We start from the raw sequence: 27120 nt of genomic DNA, 5'->3' as shown, positions 1-27120 counted from the left end.
ACTATTTTACGCATATCTTGATGTAAAAATAAAATAAAAATGATGTCGGCAGTTTGAGTTATGACATGGTGAGTGTGTTTTTTAAATGGAACACCCTGTATATTTTAAGGCTTTTGGATTCCTTTTGACAAGGTGTTTCAAAATGCCATAAGGTTTTAATGCTTTAAACTGCATAGTTTTCGAGATATTGAAACTTTTATTTAAAAAGATTTGACGTTGCGACAACCAAATTATGGCGTCATTATGGGATTGTTATGTGTGTTACTGTGATAACGGAGACAGTTTCCTCCCGAATTTTAAGTTGATTTCGAAAAGGCCTTAGTTGTAGATATTACATAAATAAGAACATGGGTGGTTACTACATTTAATTGTAACAAATAATAATTAAACAATGAAATTTCATAACGAACAATAAAAAAAAATAAAACAAAAACGGTAACAATATTAAATTAAATGTTCAAAATGTTGTCCATTAGCAGCAAGGCAATGGCCTAAACGATCACTAAAAGCTTGAATTGTATTTCTTAAATGATCGGGCAGTATTTGAGCTACTTCGTACCGTATTCTGCTAAATTGTTAGGACGGTTTTTGTATACCTTGCTCTTTAGGTGACCCCATAAGAAAAAGTCGCATGGTGTCAAGTCTGGAGAGCGTGGTGGCCATTCTACAGGACCCCTACGGCCTATCCAATGATTCAAAAATACTTCATCTAAACGCCTGCGTACATTTAGTTGATAGTGAGGTAGTGCCCCATCTTGTTGAAACCAGAGATTGTTTTCGTTCGGAAAAAGGTCTCTACAGGTCGGAATTATTAGTTCCTGCAGTAATTCCAGATAACGATCGCCAGTAAGGTTTTCATAGATTACAAACGGGCCGATAATTCGATCTCTACAAATACCTGCCCACAAATTTATTTTCTATTTTTCGTTTGCGTATGAGTTTCTATTGCCCAGTGGGGGTTCTCAGCAGACCAGTATCGACAATTGTGTCTATTTACTTTTCCATTCAAATAAAATGTGGCTTCCTCAGAAAACATTGTCTTGTTAACGAAGTTTAGATCATCGTTAATTCGCCTCATCATTTCTTCACAAAATTGTACACGTCTATCAAAATCATCTTCTGATAACTTTTGCAGTAAAGCTGGTTTATAGGGATGTTGTTTCTCCTTTTTCAAAATGTTTTGAATAGATCCTGTACTGACATCGAAATTTAAGGCTAGTTGACGAATCGAGGTATGTGGATTATCTGTTATTTCTTCTAACGCACCTTGCCTCATATCTTCATTTGTTGCAACATTCGGCCGATCGCATTTTGTTTATCTTTGTTTGCTGTTCATGAAGGCCTTTAAAAAAAAATATTTAAAAAATATTTCAAAGCTAATTTAAAATTAAGAATTCCGTCAACAAAGCTCCATTGGCTCATTCACTATCAGAATTTTCTGCGATACATTACTCATCAGAGAAATTCTTGTCAGTTATGTGCGGCTCAGCAGAAATCAGCATTTGTAAGGCTTCTTTAGTATGTGGCATAGATTTATTTCGTGGTTTTTGTCTAATGCTAGACAATAATGGATCTGATAAGAGCTGAGCAATCATCTATTCATTACGTCTATAATAATAATTCATTTATTGACCTGATAACTGATACAAAAATATTATGACATAGCAAAATAAAAATACTAGTTAAATGCAAATGAAAAATTTACAAATTAAAACAAGTCAACTCTGACGATTGTCAGAGGAGGTTTAAATAAACAACTGTGATTTTCACAATCTCCCGAAAATACTATGATAAGAAGAGAATAAAAGAAAAAAAAAGAAAAGCACAGATAAATCGAGTAAATACGCAAACCGTGACAAAACAGAAAAGAACAAAAATAAAATTCTTTTTTCAAGTAACATCAAAAATCAAATTGTAATTTATAGGCTTTTTTAAAGGCAAGCACTGATTGCTTAGAGCGCAAAGCTTCCGGCAGAGAATTCCAAAGACCGGAAATTCTGTAAGAAAAAGACCTGTTAAACAGTTGGGTGATATAAGGCAGGATAGATAAGCAGTTCTTTCTGCGGATGTTTATATATATGTTCAATCTCTGACAATGGAAAACTCAAATATAGTTGTGTATCATCCGCATAAGTTTGTAATTTATAGTAACGGACGTACAATGAGAAGGCACTAGTATATAGGATAAATAAGATAGGACCGCAAATACTACCCTGCGGCACACCTGTAGGAGTGTAAAATTCACGAGAAGTAGAATCATGAACGCGCACCCTCATACAGTGTGTTCATTAATTATCGTACCCGACAATTAATCGTCATCATTGCAAGTATGCAACCAAATACGCAAATCACGTATTGCAATACCAATACTGTGATATTGGTTGCATACTTGCAATGATGACGCCGAGTACGATAATTAACCAACACAGTGTACTTCTGCCCTCCAAATAATGTCGAAAGAAATCAACGGATTCATGGCCAAAACCTATAAACCTAAGAACAGCAAGCAGCATTTGATGACTGATAGTGTCAAATGGCTTGGAATAGTCAAGCGTCACCAGGGCCGTAACAAGGCCAGAATCAGAGAAGCGCAGAATGTCATCCGTAAGGTTTAAAAGAGAAGTAGCGCACGACAAACCCTGGCGGAAACCCGATTGCGAATCAGGCAGAAGATAATATTGAGTTAGGTGTGCTCGCAGCTGACGATCCACAATTTTTTCAACAACCTTGGAAAGGCTGGGTAGAAGACAAATGAGCGTAAAATCGCTATAATCGGAAGGATTTGGTTTTTTGGGTATTGCAACAGCAATCAGCAATAAACTGTTTCCAAATAGTAGGATATACATTTTCTGTTAAACAAAAATTTACGATATGTAAAATATATCTAGATATAAAAGGAAAACACATCTTGACAAATTTTAGTGTTATGCATTGCATGAGAAAATTCACTTTGAAAAATGTTAGCCTCGTTGTTATTATAGTATTGATACACATCATAGTCGATATTAGTTTGAGGAACAGCGCCACCGAAATGACTCGCAATCTCATTTGCATTGGCCAACGACTCCGAGATAAAACCCTTACCTTTAGTAATATTTACGGCTGTAACATAGTTTCTTAAGCTTTTATAATAATCCCTACGAGAATCCAGCCTAGTATGCTTGAATCTCTTATACCAGTCGTCACGAAGTTTAATCATTTCTCTAATAGTGGGATACTCTCACCACTTTACTAGGAATGTGTACACAAAATACAGAGAGCAAAGTCTGGGTGCACGGCATCGGCATAGTCCAAATGGGGGAGAATTAAAGAGTGACAGAGGTTAAGACGAACAATAGGTGGAAGGAAACAACCAAGTTTGCGTAAGAAATAGAAACAGAAATAAACCTTCCCGCAGACGAGCTGAATCTGGGGCTTCAAAGACCATGCAGGATCCATCATCACCCCCCAAGTTTTTAACTGTTTGAGAGAATTGTATGATGTTACGATCAAGTGTCAGATGGGTATTATTGATGGAGTAAAATTTTGTTAGCAAAGGTTTTGATCCGAAAACAATAGCTTGAGTCTTTGCTGTATTCAAACTCAAGCCATAGCATCTAGACCAGTTTGGAACACTAACAAGATGGCTAATAAGCCGCATTACCGCTGATGGAAGTTCATCCACAGCTGCAGATGTATAAATTTGGAGGTCGTCTGCATTTAGGAGAAAGTTGCACGTAATTGTCTTAGTAATGCAATTTATGAAGACGGAAAAGAGAAGTGGAGCAAAAACACTGCCCTGAGGCACACCGCAACGGCTTGTAAATACAGACGAGGAAGGTGAGGATTCACGTACCAAGCGACACAGCTCGGCGAAAAACCTACGGAAGATAGAATTGCCACCAACAAGCTATGATCAACAGAATCAAATGCCTTGCTGAAGTCAAGCAAAACCAATAAGAAAGATTGAAAATCAGTGATAATCTTGTGCTCATTAAAATACCGCTGTGCCTGCATATACAGTATATGTATACACCAAGCTCTCAAGTGCTTTAGAAATTACGGAAATAATAGATATAGGACGAAAATCACTTAGACGAGTAGGCACTTAAGTTTAGGTATGGGTACAACATAAGCTAGTTTCCAAATAGAAGCGAAGGACGATGTCGTAATGGAGAGGTTAAATATCTGGAGTAGTGGAGGAATGATTATATCCAAAATAGGAAGGAGTTGCGTAATGATTGACACCATCAGCACCAAAACATCAACACTAGTGGACCGAGAATGTCTGAGAGCCTGGCGGACTTGGAATTCCTCAAACAACTCCAAAGAAAATTTTGAACTGATATTAGCGGAGGCATTAATAACGAGAATTGTTGATTCCTTAATTGAATCGTCGAGAGTAATAGGGGATTCGGCAAAATAACTAGAAAGAGAATCACAATCGAAACTACCATGGTAAGGAGATTCAACTACTCCAAGAGAATGCATGGGTTTCAACGGTAGTTACAGCGGTTACGTAAAGCACGGTAGCTTTGCCAATTAGCATTGAAAGGATGTCTTCGAAGAGTTTTTACAGCATTGCGTCTGCGCATGAGATCTCTGACCTTATTGTTGAGCCTAGGGATGGCAAATATAAATCGATATCTTGAAAACACCGATATATTTCGTAAAAACATCGACATTTTTGTTTCGATGTTTATGAAAAAGGTTATTGATATAGCCCTAACTTTATTTGTAAAATTTTGTCGCCATTTAGTGAAAGTTGTATTAACTTGAAACTCGCGTTGTGCATTTGGTAGAAGCGGCAAGTAAGAAAAGATACAGAGTGTAGTAAAGTGGTTTAAAAGAAGTGTTGTTCCAAATGATCAACTTAGAACACTGCAGATAGAAGCAGTAAATCCAGAAGGGAAAGTTCTTAAAATGAAACTTGATGTCAGAACTAGGTGGAATTCGACCTATTACATGATAGAGATGATCACCTCAATGGAGCTTCAATCCCTAAAAGAAACAATAAAAATGTTGCAACCTTTAGAAAGGCTGACAAAAGAATTATGTAGTGAAAAGGTTGTTAGTATTAGTAAAATAACACCAGCGATAAGCTGCACAATCGAAGAATACAAAAAGTTGAATCCTGGTTCGGAAAGTGGACAACAAATAAAACAATCGGTATTGAAGGAGTTTGAAAAAAGATTTTCCACTGTTGAAAAAAGCTTTCTATTGGCAGTTGGCACTTGTTTAGATCCAAGATTTAAAAACGTTTATTTTAGCGATAGTTTGGCTATCGCGTCAATATTAAAATATTTGCGCGACCATATAAAGATTGATTCTGACAATGAGCTGTCACCATTGGATTCAACTGACAACAATGAGACAGTAACCTTTGATCTTTGGGCTCATCACAAAACGCTGGACCACGAACGCATGAAAGAAGGTAAAGAAAACAGCAGCAGTGATGAATTGTTACAATACCTTAATACAGGAGTAAACACCTTGTCAGAAAATCCCTTGACAGTGTGGGATGAAATGAAAACTGTATATCCCAATTTATACAAACTCAGTCAAAAGTACTTAACAGTGTCCGTCACATCCGTTCCTAGTGAACGACTCTTTTCCAAGGCTGGAGCCACTGCATCCAAAACACGAAATAGACTTGCCTCCAAAAGGCTGTCCAAATTATTATTTTTATATTCTATAGGGTGAGTGCACCAGTTGCTTGTGTAATAGTGCTTGAAAGTGTTACTTTTATATTTTATTATTACATAAATTATTTTTAAATAAATTTATATAATCTCTCTGTTATATCACTGTTATTAAAAATGTATCAAAGTATTAAATTTAAAGTCCCTAGATTTACAAAGAAAGGCAAAAATATTTGCGATACAAAATATGATCCAAACGGCGGAAAATTTAAAGATCAAGCTTCGTTGAGAATTACCTCCTCATAAATTCCATACTTGCTATGGATAGTATAACGGTTTCATAGTCAATATTAAATATAAAAAGAACCAATTCTCAACAAAGCTTAATTTTCAAATTTTCCGCCGTTTGGACCATATATTTGACAAGGTATTTGCGGTACTCTGTAAATCTAAGGACTTCAGTTAAATCGAAGTGTTAGGACCCCAAGAACCACCTGTGGAAATTGATTAAAAAAACATCGATACACCCATTGATGTTTTTTAAACGATATATTAGTACATCGTCGAATGCTTATGATGTATCATATGTATCATATAGATTACATCGATGTATTTACTATATTTGCCATCCCTAGTTGAGCCAGGCTGCAGGCAAGTGCTTTGTTTTGCGTGGAAGTAAGGAGCATGACAGTCATACAGTTCACTAATTAGTGTATTAAAGTAGTGCTCGTCTCTTCGGAATATTTTGTTGTTGTTTAGACTTTTTATTAATGAGGGCACTAAAAAACGATGTAAAATTATATTGCTTATAGAACTTTTCTAAACCGAAAAATTAACAAAATATTACCATTTTTTAAAAGTAAAAAATTATCATCAATACTAATTATACTGGAAATCTCACCATAGAATTACATTACATTACATTAAATAAACTACATATCCGGGTAGGCGGACCAACCAACCTTGCACCACGACCCTAAGGATCTATTGTATTCACCGTGCAGTCCAATGCTCTTAACGAACATTAATACCTTACTCGGTGAAAGGTCATTCAGATCCTTTGAGGAGATAAACTGCGATCCAAAAATCAAGAATCTGATACGGTTAACAGCAGGGCAGACATGCTCAACCGTCTCTGCTTTCTCCGCACATAGTCGGCATTCAACATCGTCGTCTAAACCCAATAAGTTGAGGTGTGCTTTCAATCGGCAATGCCCAGTAAAGACATCCATTAGAACTTTTATGCTGCTACGAGCAAGTCATAAAAAGTTCCCGGGTTTGACAGTGGCGATGTTAATAAACACCTTAGCATGTCTCATTCCAGGAGAACTGGTCCACAGTAGGCGAAGTCTTTCTTCAGCCCACAGTTCCATCCTATATTTGGCCATTGCAAATGATAAACTAACTGCTGGTTCCGGTCCCACAAGCGCTTTAGCGCTGCCCTCTCGTGCTAGCTTATCTGCCGCTTCATTGAAGCCAGCAACCCCAAAGTGATCCGGGACCCAGATCAGAAAAACTCTATTATCACAACTCAGTGTGTTTAATGTTCTCTTGCAATCATTAACCAGAGCCGACACCGTTTTCATGGCTTGCAGCGCCTGGAGTGCGGCTTGACTGTGTGAGAAAATTCGTACTGTCATGTTCTTCACCCCTCTCTCAAGAAGGATTTTAGCACCCATGTCAATAGCAAATACTTCCGCCTGGAATACAGTACTGTACGTACCCAGGCTGTAGGCTTGCTTTATTCGAGGTGTCTGGCAGTATACTCCTGCTCTGACCCCTTCCGGCGTTTTTGATCCATCTATGAACATGCAAATATCTGTCTGAACCAGAGAATTTTTATTTTGGATCCAGGACTGCTGCTCAGGCAGCACAATCTGTCTCATTAATCACTGATAGTGATCCCGCCAAATCTAACGGCATTGATAGCACAGTATCACTGCTTATAATGTTTTCCGCAGCCCATTGGTAGGACAAGTCGAAACAGTTTTGAGCATATTGCTCAAATCTGTAAATGGTTGTTCTAGCCACTTTCTCTATATGCAAATGCAGAGGAGATAGGCCAAGCAAAACCTCCATTGCAATAGTTGGCGTTGTGCTTATCGCACCAGATATTGCCAATCCAGCTACCCGTTGAATTCGTGAAAGTTTACTGATAACTGAAGTCTGTCGGACTTTTCTATACCAGGCCGCTGCTCCGTATGTGATCATAGGTCTAACCACAGTCACATAGAGCCAGTACAGTCTTTCAGGGGTGGGACCCCAATTTTTTCCACAAAGACTGCGACAAGTCCACAAGGATAGTCTAGCTTTGTGCAAAATTCCCTGCAAATGCATCATAGAATTAAAAAATACTTTAATTTGAACATCAACTTTTACAACTTTATTAAAATTGTTTACTGCATTTTATGAACTGATCACTTCAATATAAAATATCGTACTGAATAACGAAATTCTGTTAAACTAATAAAATAAAGAAGTAACCCCAGGAATACAAACTAAACAAGCCATGAAGTAGACCGAGTCGAACGTAATATAAATAAGAAAATGAATTTTTTTGATATTCGTGTTATTTCAAAATGGCGTAAAAAAATGTTGGGTGTATATAAAATGCAAATCAAGTCTAAAAATCTTTTTTTATATTTATACAGGTGAATTACAAACTGGATCTAATCAAGCAGAAATCGTCGCCATAAAAGTTTTAAAAGAAACAGCATCCAGAGAAGCCGAAGAAGATTTCTTACGAGAAGTAGACATAATGAGCGCTTTTAGACATACAAATATTTTGTCTCTCCTTGGTGTAGTACTAAGAGGTAAAATTATTTTTTTATGAATAATTAAAATATTTTATTTATTAAAAATTTTTGATTTATATACAAATTTCAATTTATTTTCCAGAAAATTCAGTAAGTCCAATGATGGTTTTTGAATACATGCCACACGGAGATTTGGCAGAAGTTTTAAGAGCCCAAAAAAGACAAAGAATCGAAGATGAATGCAAACCAATTTTAACCACCAAACAACTTCTGTCCATCGCTTTACAAATATCAGCAGGAATGAGATATTTAGCCGCCCAAAGATTCGTCCACCGAGATTTGGCCTGCAGAAATTGTTTAGTTGCCGATGGACCTATTGTTAAAATTGCAGACTTTGGAATGAGCAGAGATGTTTATACATGCGATTATTACAAAGTAAATTAAAAAAATTAACTCGATTAATTTCTATTAAATGTTTTTGTATCTTTGTAGATTGGTGGATCAAGACTTCTTCCTGTTAGATGGATGTCTCCTGAATCAATAATCTACGGTAGATTCACGTTAGAATCGGATATTTGGTCGTATGGAGTTGTTTTATGGGAAATTTATAGTTTCGGTAAACAACCGTATTATGGTCATACAAACGAAGAAGTTGTCAACCTTATATTACAAGGAATCATGTTGATCCCGCCCGAAGATATTCCACAGGTTATTTGCGAATTAATGCAAATGTGTTGGAAAACTCAAGCGAAGGATAGGATCCGTTTCAGTGATATTTACACGAAATTGGAAAAAGCTTATGACTCCCACGAAGATTTTGAAAACGAAAAGTTGATTAATAGTTTAAAAAGGCTACCAAGACCTCCACCTATTCCACTTACTCCTTGTTTGGATTTGTTGGATAAACAAGGATATTTGTTACCAAATTCGAAGGATGTTGCACCATATTTAGAAACATTGCCTGTTTAAAACAAATATTCAAAATGAAATTATTTAAAGCAGGGTAAGAAGATCCATCCAATTTCTAGGAAAAAAGTTTTTAAATAATTTTTGTGATTTTTTTTAATCGTGCACATTTAAAAGTATTCAAAGAAGACAATCAGTGCCTTAATTATTTATTTTATTTTAGAATAAGCATTTATAGATTAAGAAATTTTATGAATCTGTGCCATAATTATTACAACCATTGTAAATAAGTTGTACTTTTCTCATTAGATATGTGTAAAACTAAATAATAAAGATTTATTGTCGAACTAATCACAATTTGAAGTTATTTATGTGACCAAACAGCAAAAATAATTATAAAATAAATTTATAAAAACCCAGATGTTTTACAAAATTCTAATTAAAATTATTAATATTTATCTATTTAATTTTTGTTACAACAAAAAAAAGTAAAGGGATGTATACGTTTATTTAGCGTCCTTTGGATGATCTTTATTTTCTTCTGTATGTTGCGCATTATTATGTTCGTCTTTCTTTCGATGATCGTCAATTCTTCGACGAATATTTTCAAATCTATATTTTTAAAGTAAATAAAAATGAATTCAAAAAACAAAAAAATTAAAAACCTTTTTAAATGTATAATTGGCATTTCCCTTTCCCGTTTCTTTGGAATTAGGCATTTCTGAACAAATCGTCTTTTAATTTTTGATTCCTCTTTCATCATTGCTTTCTTTGTGTAAACTTCTTTTTCGTAAACACCCCGTTCTTTAAACCACAAACGTCTGTATTCCTCACTCATAAGAAAATTCATTTGTGGTTTACCAATCTATTAACCAAATAATAAAATGAAATTAGTACTAATTTTCCAAATGATAAAGAAATTGATTTTGAAAAACTTACGCTTTCATAGCTGGGAATAAAACCTTTTTCATTATTAGCTTTTGACTGTGATGATATGATGTTATCTTTGGGTACTACAGGATAAGAGGGGGTCCATTTGTTAACACGTACGCCTTGTTTACTCATTTGTTGTAGTTAATGTGAACGAGAATATCGATATAATATAGTGGAAATATTGACAGGTTTTAATGCATTCTTCACCGAAACGTGGAAAAGATAAAACCGATTTATTTTTGAAATTGTCAGAGATCTGTCATCAAAATCGTTAACCTTGATCAAAAATTAAAGAAATAAATAAGTTACATATGAAGCGTCTAGTTTCAAAAGTAGATAGATTATTTTTTTTTAAATTTTTAGGAGACAGAAAATGTAGAAAAATGTGGTGACGTCTTTATTTTTTATTATTTTTTAATGTTAAATTTTTATTCAGCTTGCACGAGGTATACCTATGTTGTAGAAAAATATCGTTCCGAAGAATTGTTAATTATTAAGAAATTATTTGTTTTATGTTTCATCTATCTGGTTTTGCAGCCAAGCCTCGTGATCTATCTGGTTTTGAAACCAAGAAACATGATCTATCTGTTTATGAAACTAAACCAAGACTAAACCATATACTAAAAAGTAGTAAACTTAGTGATAAGTTGGTTTGAAAAGGGAAAATTATAAACTTTTATTAATTATTAATTTAATAGAATAATTAATTATCTAGATTTGAAAAGAAGTTTTTTGCTTAATCAAAAATTATTATAAGGTATAGAAGTAAGGTTGAAAGAAAAATAATAAGAGGTACAGTAAGGCATTTTATTACAATTTCAAAAGTTAACAGTACAAATCAATAGGTCGATAACACATAACTTTAGTGTACAAGTCATAATAGTTGGTAACAGAAAGGCTTAGTACACTTTTTTGTGAATATCATAATTTTTCAGGTAACATCATTACAAATCAATTGGTAACACAAAACTTTGGTGTACGAGTCTATTAGTATCGGTAGTTGATAACAGAAAAGTTTGGTACACTTTTTTGTGGTCATGATAAGTTTTTCACACTGTTAAATAACTTTCTTCATCATGTTCACAACAAGCCTTAGCAATGTCAGTAGTTTGACCTTCTAAAATGGTCTAATAATATACAAGGGAGTCTAGTGTTTTCCACTCTTCACCGAAGTGTTTCCCTAACAACTTGTCTACATCCTTTGTTTTAGCAGTAGACACCATACTAGCAGAAGGAGTAATGAGCTCTGGAAAGTTGATTTTTTGGAACTTGACATGCTTTTTGCAGAACCTTTTGAACTTTCCAAAATGTGACCTATAATGGACCTCTCCTTTTACAGCAACATTATGTCGTTTGGATGTTCTTTTGAAGTAAAACCTTTTAGACGGGTTGAATTTGAAATGCCACTTTCCGGGAAGTAAAACTGTTGATTCAAACGTTTTCTTCCAATCACGATTCTTTCCTACAAGTGGAATCACTGTACCATGTCGAGAAAAAATCTGAGTGTATTCTTCAGGATCTATTAAAACGGGTTCCTTTTTCACATCCTTCTCAATCCGTCCAAATACCCGGTCGGAAGGTAAAAAAGAATGGCCCACCATTGGGAAAATGTACTCCACTTTTTTTACAGTTTCAGGGGCCTTATGTAAGAGCCAAAATGCTATCATGCTCATCACATAATAGTTTTTGTTTTGCCCCCCACATCCGTCCGAGGCAAGACGTACCGTTTTTACCGTGTCTGGTATGGTAATATTATTCAGGCAGTCAAACACACAAGAGGCTATTTCATTTGCACTTTTAGGATAGTCAGATTCGTTCCAATAGTAGATGAATACGTCGTTGTCTTTCGACTGCCTGCTTTTCGAACTACCAACAACAGCTGTTAGGTTATACTTGTATAACTGCCTTGAATAATAGGCACTTTGGTCGGGCACTTTCGGCAGTACTTGATTTTTTTGGCAGTCAAAAGAGACTGTAATCAAAGTGCTACTTTCTTCTTGAAGGATTTTATAAAAGGCCTTTACCTTAAGTTTGTGGACCCTTTTTGCTGCCATTAACATAGCTTTACCTAGTGGGTCTGCACAATTTTTAATTCTTTCGTCAAGGGACAGACAAGTTGAACACTCATCTGTTCTTAAGTAACCAAAACCAATATTGAAAAATCTGTTAAAAATGAATCGAAAATATGATCCCTTAACTTGTTTGTCTTGTTTTGTTTCTCTTTGGTACATTCGCCACATTTTGTTTATGTTGAGATTTGAACTTAGATACTGCCTACCTGATTTACTTCTGCAATAGTGGCTTTCTATCACCCTAAACTTTTTTATAAAGTCTCTAACAGATTGTTTTTTCTCGGCAAATAAAGCTTGCTTTCTGTCCCCTCCCCTTTTTTCTTCAGGCATATCACAACTTTCAAAGTTTCTAGACATCACTCCATTTAAGCGGTTGTGAGAAATCCTTAACGTATCTAAAAAAGCTTTTTTACACACTCTAACTTTGTTCTTGGTAGATTTCTGAACAATAAAATAATTAGCAGTTAATTTACATGGTCCACGGGTGTTGTTTTTAGGTCCACTGTTTTGGGGAGCAAAGGAATTACTAAAAGGGAAAAAAACTAATGGTTGTAGCGTGATACTAGATGGCGTTACGTGTATAAACAATTAGAACAAAAACCAGTTCGTAAATGGTGCGAGTAAGAACAAGTCGATATATGACCTCGGTGTGGTGCGCGTCTTTCGTAGTGGTTCCATTAAAAAGAAAACCGAATTATTATATTTTTCTTAAGTATTGTCTGCAACCGTATAATACGAAATATCTAACGTTGAACCTAAATTAATATAACATTAAAGAGAAACTGTGACGTGAGTTTTTGGTTAGCCCCTCAACGACCGTTACAATTTGGCGCCCAAACGTGCGGCGTTGGTGACGTGTTTGCGGTCTTGGACAATATTGTGAAATAACTGTCTACAGCGAAGTTTTGGAAACTGCTTTAGTGGTTGTGTTTTACTGACGTTCTTGAGTGTCTTATACATCGGTGGATGTTCCCTAAAAAGACTACGTCGTACAATTTACGCAGCTCAAAGCCAGTTACCGAGGAATCTCTTAAAACTTGTAAGCGTTTATCGATTTCAAGATCAACGATGCCACGGTCTACGGTTTCGGACATGTCTGGTGACGTCCCTTCTCCAACCGTTATGATGACTAATGAACATCTGAAGGATCTAATTGCTGGTATGCAAATACAACAAATGGAATCTCAAAAACAATTTTTAGAAAAGTTTGTTGAACTTTCACGTGTATCATCCACAAGTGGAAATTTCGCGAATTGCACATCCCGGTTCGATGGTAGCTCCAATGCGAATGTAGAAGCTTTTATTGATGCCATCCTAGTCTACAAGCATTGTAGCAATGTTTCCGATGAAAATGCGTTACATGGGTTACCACTTTTGTTAACAGATCATGCTGCCACCTATTGGTAAGGCATTAAACAAACAATTAAGACGTGGAAAGATGCAATTGATGCGTTACGTTCCGCGTACAGCAAAGTTTTACCGCCATATCGGGTATATTGTGAACTATTTTCGAAAGAACAATCGGAAAATGAACAAACTGAACATTTTATATGTAATTCTCGTGCATTACTTGCGCAAGTGACGTATACAATCTCGGAAGAAATGCAAATCGATATGATTTACGGATTGTTGCGTAGGAAAATTCGAAAACGTGTTAGCCGCGAATCGGTAAAAGGTTTCACTGACTTAATCGAGTATTCGCGTAGTGCAGAACAATCTTTAGCGTGCAAAGATGATTTGAAAGATAAAATGAACGGAAAAGACAAAGACAATAGTGCGCGTAAGAAAGTAAAGTGTGCGTATTGCAAAACCTACGGACATTTGATTGCCGACTGCGAGAGCCTTAAACGAAAAACAGAAAAGAAAGGACCTATGAGCCCCAGCACAACGAATCCTGCTTCAAACTCCTCCAAACCAACGATCTCTTGTTATGGTTGTGGTGCCGAAGGGGTAATTCGTTCGAAATGTGGAAAATGTAATCCAAAGATAACAAACAACGACACGGTTGCTTCCGTAGAAACAGTAGAGTTTTATTCGCTTGATGAGGTATGTCGTAAGTCAAGGCCAACCGTTAAGGTAGGAATATTGGGTATGAATGGTCAGGCATGCTTGGATACTGGTGCAGTAAGAAGCATTATTGGTAGAACACTTTACGAAAAGATTAAAGACAAAGTAACTTTTACGAAAGAAAACATTGTTGTAAAGTTGGCAGATGGTAGTATGAATGGAGATGACGTATACAGTTGTATTTTGGATGTAACCCTAAACGATAAAATCATAACGAACAAGTTTCTAGCGTTAACGACATGTCACGACAATTGTACATTGCTAGGAATGGATTTTATTCGCCAAGCCCAACTTGTATTAGATTTATGTAGGGACCAATGGTATTTCAGCGAGCATCCGGAAGAGAGATACAGTTTTGTAAATGGGAATCATCAACCTGCCACATCACCTATCATAAATTCTATAGAACTCAGACCAGATGAGGCTAAGGATTTAACACGAGGTCAACGTGAGGATTTGAGGAATCTTCTTGCAAATACCCCGGTGTTCAAACGAGGGGGAGGCTTTACCCCTTATGCCGAACATTGCATTGTCATTGAGAAGAACCAAATTCCTATCTCCGTCCCTCCATATCGAATGCCTGCTCCCAAAAAAGAATTGTTGAAGAGAGAACTGGACAAACTTCTAGATGAAGGTATCATTGAAGAATGTGAGAGTCCTTGGACTGCTCCTGTGGTTCTAGTCCCAAAGAAAGACGGAAATGTACGATTATGCGTAGATTACCGACGCTTAAACGCAATAACAATCAGTGACAAGTATCCTATGCCCAGGATTGAAGACTTATTACATCAAGCGAAGAACACAAAATACATGACAACATTGGACATGCGTGCGGGATATCACCAAGTGAAGGTACGTGAGTGCGATAGAGACAAAACAGCTTTTACAACCCCGTTCGGTATTTTCCGGTACATCGGTATGAGTTTTGGACTTAAAAACGCGCCCGCGACTTTTCTGAGACTGATCGATAGTTTTCGCGCAGGTTTACCGCATGTGACAATGTTAGCTTATTTGGACGATTTAATAATTCTTTCAGAGATATTCGAACAACATATGTCAGATTTATGCGATGTATTTGAAAGACTTGAAATGTACGATTTGAAACTCAATCGGGAGAAGAGTGTTTTCGCGTGTGCTACTGTCAAATATTTGGGTCATTTGATTACTTCGAATGGTATTTCTGTCAATCCTGAAAAGGTTAATGCCATCACTCAGATGCCTGAGCCAAGAAATTTGAAGCACCTAGTTTCTTTCGTACAGACTTGTGCATGGTATCGAAGGTTTATACCTGAATTTGCAAACGTCGCAAAACCTTTAACGAATTTGATGAAAAAGAACGCTTCTTGGACGTGGGATGATTCTCAGAGGAAAGCTTTTGAAACACTGAAGAGTTTGCTCACCTCAGCACCGGTACTACGTCAAGCGGATGAAAGCAAACCATTCACATTAAATACAGATGCAAGTGATTATGCGATTGGAGCCGTGTTACTCCAAGGAGAAGGCAATGATGAACGACCAGTTGAATATGCCAGTTGATTGTTGACAGCTGCCGAAAGAAACTACACCACAACAGAACGAGAAGCTTTAGCTGTAGTCTGGGCAGTAAATCGTTTTCGAGGGTACATCGAATGTTCGGAAATACATGTGAAGATTGATCATCAACCTCTTCGATGGCTTATGGGATTGAAATCGCCAAGTGGGCGCCTAGCCAGGTGGGCCCTTCAATTACAATCATTCAATCTTAAAATATCCTATATTCCCGGAAAGGCGAATCAGATTGCTGATACTCTTTCGAGACCTAGCTGTACAGATGAAAATTCCACTACAAGTAGTGTATGTACAATAACTGTTGATCTAAAAGGGTATAGTTTAGAAAAATTACGGTCTGATCAATTAGCAGATCCAGAGTTGGATAAGATTGTCAAGTCCTTTGAGACTGTTCCTACGAATGAAGACTACGTTCACTGGACTGGAAAAGGTTATTTAATGAACAATGGAGATCTATATCGTTATTCACCAGAATCGGACGAAGAAGAAGCACAATACGTAGTGCCATCACAATGCAGAGTCGAAATCATGAGGGAATACCATGATGATGCGACCGCAGGACACTATGGATTCGAGAAAACCATTGAACGAGTAGCGAAAAGGTACTATTGGCCTGGAATGAGACGATACATCCAGAACTATATAAAGGCATGTGTTCCCTGCCAAAAGTACAAACCACCCAATTTAAAACCAGCAGGGTTACTGCAAACCCCTACTTACAACCGAAGATTTGAAGTATTGTCTATTGACCTATTTGGACCATTACAGCGAAAGAAAATCGATGGATTTTTATTATCGAGGATACTTCTACAAAATGGATTGAACTGTTCCCAATGAAAGAAGCAACAGCCGTCTCGTGTGTTCGACTTTTGGTGGAAGAAGTATTTCTGAGATATGGCTTACCAAGACGAGTTCTTAGTGATAATGGTGTGCAATTTGTTTCCGAGGTAATGTAGCAAACAATGTATATACTAGATGTCAAGCAGACTTTGAATCCTGTGTATCATCCTGAAGCAAACCCAGAAGAAAGACAAAACCGTGATTTAAAACCACAATTGGCTATCTTATTGTTAGTGGGAAATGATCACACAACATGGGATGAGAGACTCCCACAGATTCGATTTGCGATGAATACAGCAACATGTTCCACAACAAAATATTCTGCAGCCTATTTGACGTTTGGACGAGAATTGCGGACTTTAGATGATCTCAGACATGATGCTAGAGAGGTATTGGAGACCGATAATTTCATTCCGCAGATGACTCCATATTTGAAACGATTCGTATCCAGACTGGTAGATGTTGCGGAAAATGTACAAAAGGAACAGGGACGTCGAAAACAATACGCAGATATACACAGACGTCCTGCTCCAGACAATCAACCTGGACAATTGGTTTTAATACGATCTCATGAATTGAGTAAAGGGTCGAAAGGGTTCACTAGCAAATTAGCGCCGAAACGAGATGGACCATACGCAATAAGAAAAGTGATTTCCGCAACAACTTATGAAATAGAAGAACCTAAAACAAACAGAATAATTGGAAAATTTCATGCATCGGAATTGACTCCTTTCGTTGGAGCACCTGTGCCACCAACTTTACCGAGGAGGAAGAGAGGCCGTCCACCTAAGGTGCTGAACCATAATGGAGGACCAAATCATGGTTCAGAGGGGGAGAGTGTAGCGTGATACTAGATGGCGTTACGTGTATAAACAATTAGAACAAAAACCAGTTCGTAAATGGTGCGAGTAAGAACAAGTCGATATATGACCTCGGTGTGGTGTCTTTCGTAGTGGTTCCATTAAAAAGAAAACCGAATTATTATATTTTTCTTAAGTATTGTCTGTAACCGTATAATACGAAATATCTAACGTTGAACCTAAATTAATATAACATTAAAAAGAAACTGTGACGTGAGTTTTTGGTTAGCCCCTCAACGACCGTTACATGGTTACAAAATCCTACAAACAGCAAAAAACTTCTTTTCAGTTTTCAGGCAACGGCTCGTCATTAGATCCTTTAAAAAATTACGTGTTTTTAAGTAATAATTAATTATCTAAAGCGTAACAACTGTTAACCTAAGTGTTATGCTTACTGAGGAGTGTAAAACTTGGATCCTACCTTTGTCTTTTTTCTCTAGCCCTCTTCCAGCTGCTTTCATTGCGTGTTTTTTCCTAGCACTTTCACAGTTCTCCACAGGGTTTGTTTCCATAACTACTAATAAACTTAAATGAGTTACAGAAACTCACAAAATAATGTATACCGGTACACAACTCACAACCATAACCTCCACGACAACATAGTCGCAGTGACAGCCGATGACCGGCGATCGGTGCGCAGTAGACTTGTGCGCACAGGGATGATCTATCTGACTTTGAAACTCATCGCAGTGGATGTATCTGATTTTGAAACCAACCGAAATGTTTTCAACGTTAAATAAATAGGATCAACCTGGTTTAAAAAGTTGAAACTTCGTAGAGTGATAGATCCGAATATTTCCTATCAGAAAATGACATTAACTCAAAATCGAAAATTTAGTGATCTATCTGGTTTTGAAACTAGACGCCTCATATATAATATAATATATTAGATTTTAGTGACTGTTTAAACGGCCAACTGTGATGCTACTTATACTATATTTACTACTTTATCGCAAATATTAATTAGCTTCAATTGTTTTGTCTTACATATAAAATAGTCTGAGTTTATTTATTAGATTAACACTTGTTGGATTTTCAAGCACTTCTTACCTTGTCTAACCGCTTACAGAATTATTAGTACATTCTCGCATACACGAAGTATGCAAATAGACTAGAAGAACATAGTCTTCTTCTTTTATTAACACAAAGTCTTGTGTTTTCTGTTATAGCCTTTTGATATGCAGATGTCCAGCTTTCATGTCATCTCTTAGGTGGTCTACCAGATAGTCTCTTCGATGTGGGTCTTTTTTCCTTTGACCACTTTGCCGATCTATGACGTTAGATCCATGGTCGACATGGTCTCACCAGCAGCGTTCTCTTACTCTTATGAATCTAATAACATCTGGGATATTAAGTTGTTTTCGTGTTACAACACTCCTATCCTAACCAACCAAAATTGAGAAGATGAAATTCAACGATTTATTCGAGGCTATCGCAGAAATAGAGAAAGACGCAGACATGAATAGAGAAAGACAGTTAGAGATAAAACCTGTCGATCAAAATCTTATTCCAGTATTTACGGGAGATCGTATGACCCTACGCAGTCATGTGAATGCTTGTGAATATTTGATCGAGGAAGTATTAACTCCTGACCCGAATGATCAGAGAATGTCACGGAGATTGTTGATGATCTTCGTGGGAAAATTCGAAGGAAAGGCACGTGAAGCAGTTGATGCCAACCGTACACCAACATCATGGCCGGAATTAAAGGCGATACTGGTCCACAGCTTTGGCGATAAGAGGTCGGAGGATATTTTGGCTTATGTCTTGAACAATATTCGACCATTAAAGAACGAGTCATCGCTCGAATATGCTAATAAAATTAAAACTACCCTGTATACTATATGTATACTATCGAAAATCAATTTGGAGGAAAACGACATAAATATCCGTCACATGAAATATAATTCTTTTTTTGCACATTTTTGTTCGGATTAGACCTGATCAATGACATCGAAACAGCTGAGGGATACGCATCCGAGATAGAAAATTATAATTTACAGAAGAAACGTTACGTGGACGTTCATAAACCTTTGACTCTACCAACGACGAGACCAATGCCCTCGTATGCATGGCCTCATGCACAGACACCAACAAGGCCGTTAGCACCTTTCCAGAAACAACAAATCTTCATGGTACCATAATAACGCAGTAATTTTATACCACCTGCTCATACTGTACCAAGACCACCACCGAGATTCGCTTCATCTAATGGACAAATGATGCAACAGAGACTATACCGAGCAGTACCGATGGGCGTCGATACTTCGGCTCAAAAACGACAAGCATCAACAATACAAAGGCCTGCAAAGAGACCTTGGCAAAATAATATGATGATTGAAGAACAAACTCCAACTCATCTTATGGAAGAAAATGAAGAGGCAGAATATCTTGAGATGCCAGAACGATATTTTAGTTATGGAATCAACTCTGAAGAAAGAAGCAATGAGGAACAATATCAAGAAGAGAATGACAAAGAAGAGACAGTAGCTGTAAATTTTATCATGGTCAGCCCTGTCAACGATTTGACATAACAGGTACAATAACTTACAACACAGCTACTTTAGATCCTAAACTCCCCTATCTAAAATTTGGACGATATAAAATGCTCATCGATACAGGAGCATCAAAAAGCCTTGTTAACGAAAAGATCTATACAAGACAACAATCTATACGATATTCCAGAGGAAAGATATATTAGGGCTATCTCCAACTTTACTCTCGCAGGTATAGCATTCCTCATGTGTGTATCTTCACGTTGAATTTTTGGAGCAATTAAGTTTAAGAGTATTTCCACTTGTGTAGGTGTCACTCTCGTAACTACTTTATATTCTCGGGGATCTTCATTATATAGTTCTTTGAATATAATATGCAATGCCACCTTCCTTTGCATCCAATTCTTGACCCAAATCGTTCTGTTTTTCTTCTTTTTTTATATAGCACTTTCAGCTCGAATCATTTCAACGCAAAGTATTTTTGTAACCGCTTTTATTACGGTATGAACAGTGATCAGTCATAAATCATAAAAGCTACTGAAAAGATGCAAGTAGACACGTGCAGTAGCTGTCTAATTTCACGCCAGTAAGTCGCATTTGTGTGACCGGACGAGCAGAGTCGAGCTACTATCATGCGAGTACATAGGTGCAGTAGCTGCCCACTGTCAGGTCAGCAATTCGTGTTGTGTAACCAGGCCTTAACGGCCCTATTGTGTAACAGCCTTATGGGACACAATGATCAATAACAGAATTTGTAACTAGAACCACTAAAGCGACAGCACAGCTTGAGAAAGAAAACGCATCGAAATGTGAGAAATGAGAAATTAACTTTCGTTTTTATTTGACTAAATAATGATTTTTGTCTACTTTTGAGAATTGAATGAAAACTTTTATTTTTTCATTATTTAAACTTATGAATTATTTATTATTTTTAAATGAGTTTAATTTAAATAAAAGTACATTAAGAAAGCAAGATTAACTTACTTTAATCATAATTTAATAATTTTGACTGATGTCTTCTTCAAATGTCGGGACCTATTTTTCCATAAATACCATACCTTTTCTTGCGCGATTTTCTTTTACGCGAATTTATTGGGAAAGTATAGTCGCGTAAAAACAGAATTCAGTATATTAGTGTACACATAATTATTATTTTTTTTATTTCTTTGATTTACACATTTCAATAGATTTTGATTGTAAAAGATACTTTATAAAATTTTCACTTGAAAAAACTTGGGGATGATTTTTCATATCCGGTCTTGAATACAACATTGTATCTTCTCAATAAACTAAATTGTTCATTTAAGAGCGTCAAAGTGAAATTTTTTGGCCATGGTTCACTCAAAGATTCCGGTTCCCATTCAATCTCCATTGTTCCACCTGCGTACTCGTTTTTAATCACGATCTGATCCGGTAATATTATATTACATTGGTTGTCTGTTGTTAAATTGTAAGATAATATTATATCGTTTTCACCTGTCATACAAGGAGCTATAAAACTTGCTACGCGATATAAGTGTTCTGCCAGTAATCTTCCAGCAGGAAAATCTAAAAAAATAATACAAGTCAGTAAAGGAAGGATTAAATTTAAATAAACTCTAAATTTACCTAAAATGTTTTCCCACATACTTCTATCCTCAGAATCAACCAAGGTGTAAGTAAAAGTTTTCACAGCTTTCCATAAAAGGTTATTAACAATCGGTATTTTAATCAATAACTTTCGTCTTTCCACAAACAATTTAGCATTTTCATTATATTCCAATGGTAGGTTAACAACGAGATCTTCCGCTATAAATGTATCGGTCCAAACTGTGTTAATTTGTAACAAAAAATCTCCAGTATTCGGACTTGAAAAATAAAAGCAATTTGTGCTATCACATGCAAATATATTTCGTATTAATCCTTTTAGTTGCAAAATGCCACCAGTGGATGTTGCAAATAAATCGTTAGTGAATGCCACGCTAGAAAGAGTAAATCTTGAATAATCTGTATAAACTGGTAAAGTTTGTAGTTCTTCGTATGTTTCAACTGGTTCTACGGATTGTCGTAATTCATAAAAAGTCGGTTTATCATAAGGTGTTTGTATTTGAAAATCAGTTTCGGTTACTTCGTAAAGATAACAAGGTTGGGTTATTAGTGTTGATGGAAAAGACAAATCGGGTTTTCCAATTAAATTTATTGATTTATTTTTGGCGTAGTGATATTTCGGAACTTCACCGCTTAGTAATAAATTACAATTTATAGTTTTCGCAGATTTTGCAACGTATGTTATATTTAATTCAGCACTTTTCTGTGGTAAAATAATCAATATATCTGCACTCAATACAAATGATGTATTGGCAGGAATAATAATTGGTTTATAAGCTATAGAATAAGAATTTGGATTAGATAATTTTATAGATTTGGAAATGTTTTGTGATAAACCAGTTTCAAAAATTATAGTTTCACTTGGATACATAGTCGGCATTATATCATACAAATAAGCCATTAACATGAATATTCTTAAAGAGTTCGGTCGCAGTATCTCGTCTGCAGATATTGAAAAACTATAATTTAATTGTTCCCAAGCTTGAATGACAGTAATCAAATTGTGTAAATTTTCAACATTTGTTTCAGGAGAATGATAGATCGTTTGTAAAAACGGACGTAAATATGGACAATAAACACTTGTTATTGTCGCCAAAACTAAACCATCCGTGAAACATTCCCCTGTAATACTGATCATTTTCGGTTCCCTCTCCTTTTCATCCCATAAGTTAGCATTATCATAATGATATTGAAACCATGCTATTATTACATCTTCATACATACTATGTACGTCTGAACTACCAAAACATATATGTGAAACAGCATCAAAAAAAATATTTAACGGTTCAACATCCGGAGTGTTTTTACTTTTTTCCGTGGGTAATCTAAATAAATATAAAGATTTGTAAATTTGTAGGATTAAATCTAACCAGGCTTGTTTTGTTAATAGATGAAATTCATCTATATTCTCTATCCAATAAGCTAACGGTTTTAACGGCGTATCTTCACAATCAAACGATTTGCGGTAGATGTTAAAATAATTAAAAGGAAGATAAAAAACTGGGCAAATATAAGAAAACGTCCCTCCATATTTCGTTATTAATTCTATAACTTTCGCATAAATTGTATGCAAATAACACGCTTGCTCTACTTGATCTGAGGGAAAATCCCTGAATTAAAAAAAATTATTAAATTAATCTAATTAAATTTTATATTATACATACTTAATTTCTAAATAATCATTAATTTTATCTCCAATCAGATTATTCAAAAGATCTACGATTGGTATCATAGTTTTACTCGTAGTCTTTTTCTTGTCCTTTTTATCCTGCGTGTCAATCGTAAAAACATTACTAATACAATTTGGTATATAATAATAAGTTTGGCAAAAAAATCCTTGGGTGTAGAGCCACATTTCAGTTGCGTATACACAGCCGTCCATAAAGAAGGTAAATTCGTTGTTTTTAGTCGGATAGAATGGAAATAAAGGCCAAAAATCTGACACATCGTATTGTCGATCCATATTTGATTTCTCAACAATCATAGTTGAACTCTAAAATTAAAATAATCAAATAATACTTTTAAGTAATGTAAAGGTGTCTCAATAAAAGTGATCGATTTAAATTTACCGCCATTTTTTTCTGTGCAAGTGGCAGCCCTGAAATTTGACAGCTGTCATCTACGATTGGTCGGATTATTAATTAGACCGCGTTATACATCATTTGACTAAGCGACATTTTATCGTTTTTAGAAATTTTCAAGCTGTCTGGTAGGTAAAGGTGTAACTTATCTTAGAAAAAATGCAGAATACCGAAAGACCTAAAATACTATTTGTTTTAAAGGATAAAGCGAAGCAATTTCGGGCAGGTGTCGTTTTCTAGATGTTAGTATTGTTGTATTATGTAGTTTATAAATAAGAATAAAAGTAAACAAATAAATAAAACTACCTTACCGACAGACAGAACGATACCCAATGGCGTACAAGCGTGCTTAACAGTATTCTTACAATCAGAGCTTATTATCTTGTTATTAAGGTAGAATTGGGTTATTTCAAATATATTATTTTAAACAATCTACCAGTGATTGATTTATAACATGGTGTCAGGTGTGTAGAATAAACAAGATTAGGTTAAAGCTAAGAGTTGCCTACGCTAATCGGTGGCTACGATTACCATTTGGAGTTGCCCCAGCGCCAGAATTATTTTCGATGAAAATGCAAGAAAATCTGAACTGTTTAGAAGGTGTAGAAGTAATGGCGGATGATATCGTGATATATGACGCTATGGAACGAGCTAGCTATGAACGACCATAATCAGAATCTGAAGAACTTGTTTACACGATTAAGAAGAAGAAATGTTAAACTTAACAAATCAAAATTGAATTTATGCAAAAGTGAAGTCAAGTTCTATGGACATGTTCTAAGCAATGAAGGGCTCAAACCAGACCTGTCTACTATTACTAATTACTGATATGCCGTAGCCTAAACACAAACAAGATTTACATAGATTTCTAGGTATGGTGAATTATTTAGGACGTTACATCAAGAATTTAAGTTGCAAAACAGTGGAATTAAGAAAATTATTATTGGAAAAGACAGCGTGGAAATGGGAGGACGAAGAGCAAGAAGAATTTAAGAAACTTAAAGACAATTAGTGATATAGAAACGTTAAAATATTTCAAACCTCAAGAGGAAGTTGTTTTGGAATGCGACGCTAGTTCGGAAGGACTTGGAATGGTTATGTTACAAAAAGATGGCATTGTTGCTTATGCATCAAGAGTCTTATCGAAGTCAGAGAAGAACTACGCAATGATAGAGAAGGAATTGTTAAGTATTGTTTTTGCTACACCTTTATTAGCCATATTTGACAAGCCATTATTGAAAGCGCCAAAAAGACTTCAGGCTATGCTTATGATTCTGCAAAGATATAATATAAAATTAAAATTTATTCCTGGCAAAAGCAATATAATTGCCTATGCATTGTCTAGAGCAGCAGTAAAGGACACTGAAAAGCATAACGAAGAATCAGTCTTTAACATCATTGGACAAATTAATACGGTTGAGGAATTGTCTATCACTGATGAGAGACTGCAGTCGATAAGAGAAGAGACAAGCAAAGACCCAACCATGAAGCAATTAATGTTCACCATAATGTATGGATGGCCAAAGCACATCAAAGACGTACCAGACCAAATCAAAATATATCACAAATACAGAAATGAATTAGGTATACAACAGGGACTTATTACTAGATCGGACAAAATTGTAATTTCGTATATTTTAAGAAACGACATGTTGGAAAGAATTGATTATTAGTGATAATGATATACATTTTATCAATGAGGACATGCGACGGTTTGCAGCGAGATATCAAATTAACCACATAACATCATCACCATTTCACCAACAAGGTAACGGAAAGGCGGAAGCAGCGGTGAAGATTCTAAAATTCTGATAAAAAAATGTGAGAATTCCGGGGAGGATTTATGGTATGTTTTATTACATTGGAGAAATACACCAAACAAGTTGAATACTAGTCCTGCACAAAGATTTTTGTCAAGACAAACAAGACGTAGTTTACCTTCGCTTAAATTAAAACAAAATAATAACTAATGTACCTGAAGATATTGAAGCAAAAAGAAAAAAATTACAAATTTTACTATGACAAAAAAACTAGGCCATTACCAGAATTGAAAATGGGAGAAAAAGTGTACGTTCAATTAAAGCCACACTTACAAACCAATTGGACGGAAGGAACAGTGTCAACAAAACTCTCAGATAGATTATATCATGTGGACATTGATGCAAAGTTATTTAACCGAAATAGGATCAATATAAAATCACAACCAGGAGAAGGTTTCAAGGAGATGAAGACAAAGGAGATAAAAGATAGGGAATTGGAAGTTAGACAAGAGAAAGTTAATTTTAGTGATAGTGTTGTGGATATTGAGAACTCTACCAATGACTCTAAAACGGACGGTAATAAGAAATTCGAATTGAAAGACATTTTTAATAAATCATTGCCTGAAAATAAAGTTGAAGGTGAAACCGAAATAAAAATGAACTCTCAGAATGAAACGATACCAAGAAGAGAACGGAAAACGCCAAGTAAATTTAAAGATTTTAAATTGTACAAATAATTACTTTGTAGGTTTTATTTTTTTTGTTGTTCGTAAAAAAGGAAAGATGTTGTATTATGTAGTTTATAAATAAGAATAAAAGTAAACAAATAAATAAAACTACCTTACCGACAGACAGAACGATACGCAATGGCGTACAAGCGTGCTTAACAGTATTCTTACAATCAGAGCTTATTATCTTGTTATTAAGGTAGAACTGGGTTATTTCAAATATATTATTTTAAACAATCTACAAGTGATTGATTTATAACAAGTATAAAATTAAAAGTTTATGTCTTTTATTTTATATAGAATTTAAGTCTAACTAGTTTCGGCCCTTGGCCATCTTCAGGGACTCTACAAATAGATTAACATCTCTCATCTTATCCATTTTACAAACGACAGCGGTGGGTAGCACTAGTTAGCATAAGACATCACTATGTTGCATATTTTCATTGCACTAAAACTAGAACTAACACTACACCTAGACTAGAATCATTCGGGTTTAGCATTTACCTCAAAAAACCAAAAAGTTGGAACTTTCAACTTTAAATTTGACACATTTGTCAACTTCATAAAAAATCCTTTTAAAATGAGTCCAAACTCGACATATTTTACTTTAATATTAATGCAAATACAATCACTTCCGGTTTGAAACGTCAACATCAATTTTGACATATTTGTTATCTTCATTAAAAAACCTTTAAAATAAGTCCAAAGATGACGCACTTATCTCAAAAAACAAATAAGTTAGAATAAAAAACATTAAACCCTAAGTTAGCAACAATGAAGTTAGCAATATAATTTTTAAATATTAATACCAACCTTAATTTTTTATTTTTTTTATTATATTTTTGTTTTTGTGACAAATACATATT

The 27120-nt window shown here is 35.5% G+C and overlaps 4 protein-coding genes across 4 annotated transcripts in view; 2 read left to right on the top strand and 2 right to left on the bottom strand.

The window, feature by feature from the left end:
- LOC111414593 (tyrosine-protein kinase transmembrane receptor Ror-like) overlaps positions 1-9634 on the top strand; it is a 133287-nt gene extending 123653 nt beyond the window's left edge. The window contains exons 6-8 of the mRNA XM_071197004.1: positions 8273-8434; positions 8520-8812; positions 8870-9634. Coding sequence (XP_071053105.1) covers positions 8273-8434; positions 8520-8812; positions 8870-9346 — 932 coding nt within the window. The 3' untranslated portion in view covers positions 9347-9634. The remainder of the gene's footprint in view (positions 1-8272; positions 8435-8519; positions 8813-8869) is intronic.
- LOC111414596 (uncharacterized) lies at positions 9481-10492 on the bottom strand. The gene is made up of 3 exons (XM_023045985.2): positions 10223-10492; positions 9949-10148; positions 9481-9895 (listed from the first exon to the last, which is right to left on the bottom strand). The coding sequence occupies exons 1-3, from the start codon at positions 10346-10348 to the stop codon at positions 9790-9792; spliced, it is 432 nt and encodes a 143-aa protein (XP_022901753.1). The 5' UTR covers positions 10349-10492; the 3' UTR covers positions 9481-9789.
- A 6373-nt stretch (positions 10493-16865) lies between these two features.
- On the top strand, positions 16866-17591 carry LOC139430181 (uncharacterized). The gene has a single exon (XM_071196843.1). The coding sequence runs from the start codon at positions 16866-16868 to the stop codon at positions 17589-17591; it is 726 nt and encodes a 241-aa protein (XP_071052944.1).
- Positions 17592-21233: 3642 nt separating this feature from the next.
- LOC111414590 (cilia and flagella-associated protein 47-like) overlaps positions 21234-27120 on the bottom strand; it is a 30526-nt gene continuing 24639 nt past the window's right edge. The window contains exons 11-13 of the mRNA XM_023045979.2: positions 23350-23678; positions 21707-23295; positions 21234-21646 (exon numbers count right to left, since the gene is read on the bottom strand). Of these exons, the coding sequence (XP_022901747.2) occupies positions 21318-21646; positions 21707-23295; positions 23350-23678 (2247 nt within the window). The 3' untranslated portion in view covers positions 21234-21317. The remainder of the gene's footprint in view (positions 21647-21706; positions 23296-23349; positions 23679-27120) is intronic.

The sequence above is a fragment of the Onthophagus taurus genome, chromosome 6 (genome assembly GCF_036711975.1).
Source record: "Onthophagus taurus isolate NC chromosome 6, IU_Otau_3.0, whole genome shotgun sequence".
NCBI classification, from domain to species: domain Eukaryota; kingdom Metazoa; phylum Arthropoda; class Insecta; order Coleoptera; family Scarabaeidae; genus Onthophagus; species Onthophagus taurus.
Note: the sequence above shows the minus strand (reverse complement) of the source record. Positions and strands in the feature narration are given on the sequence as shown.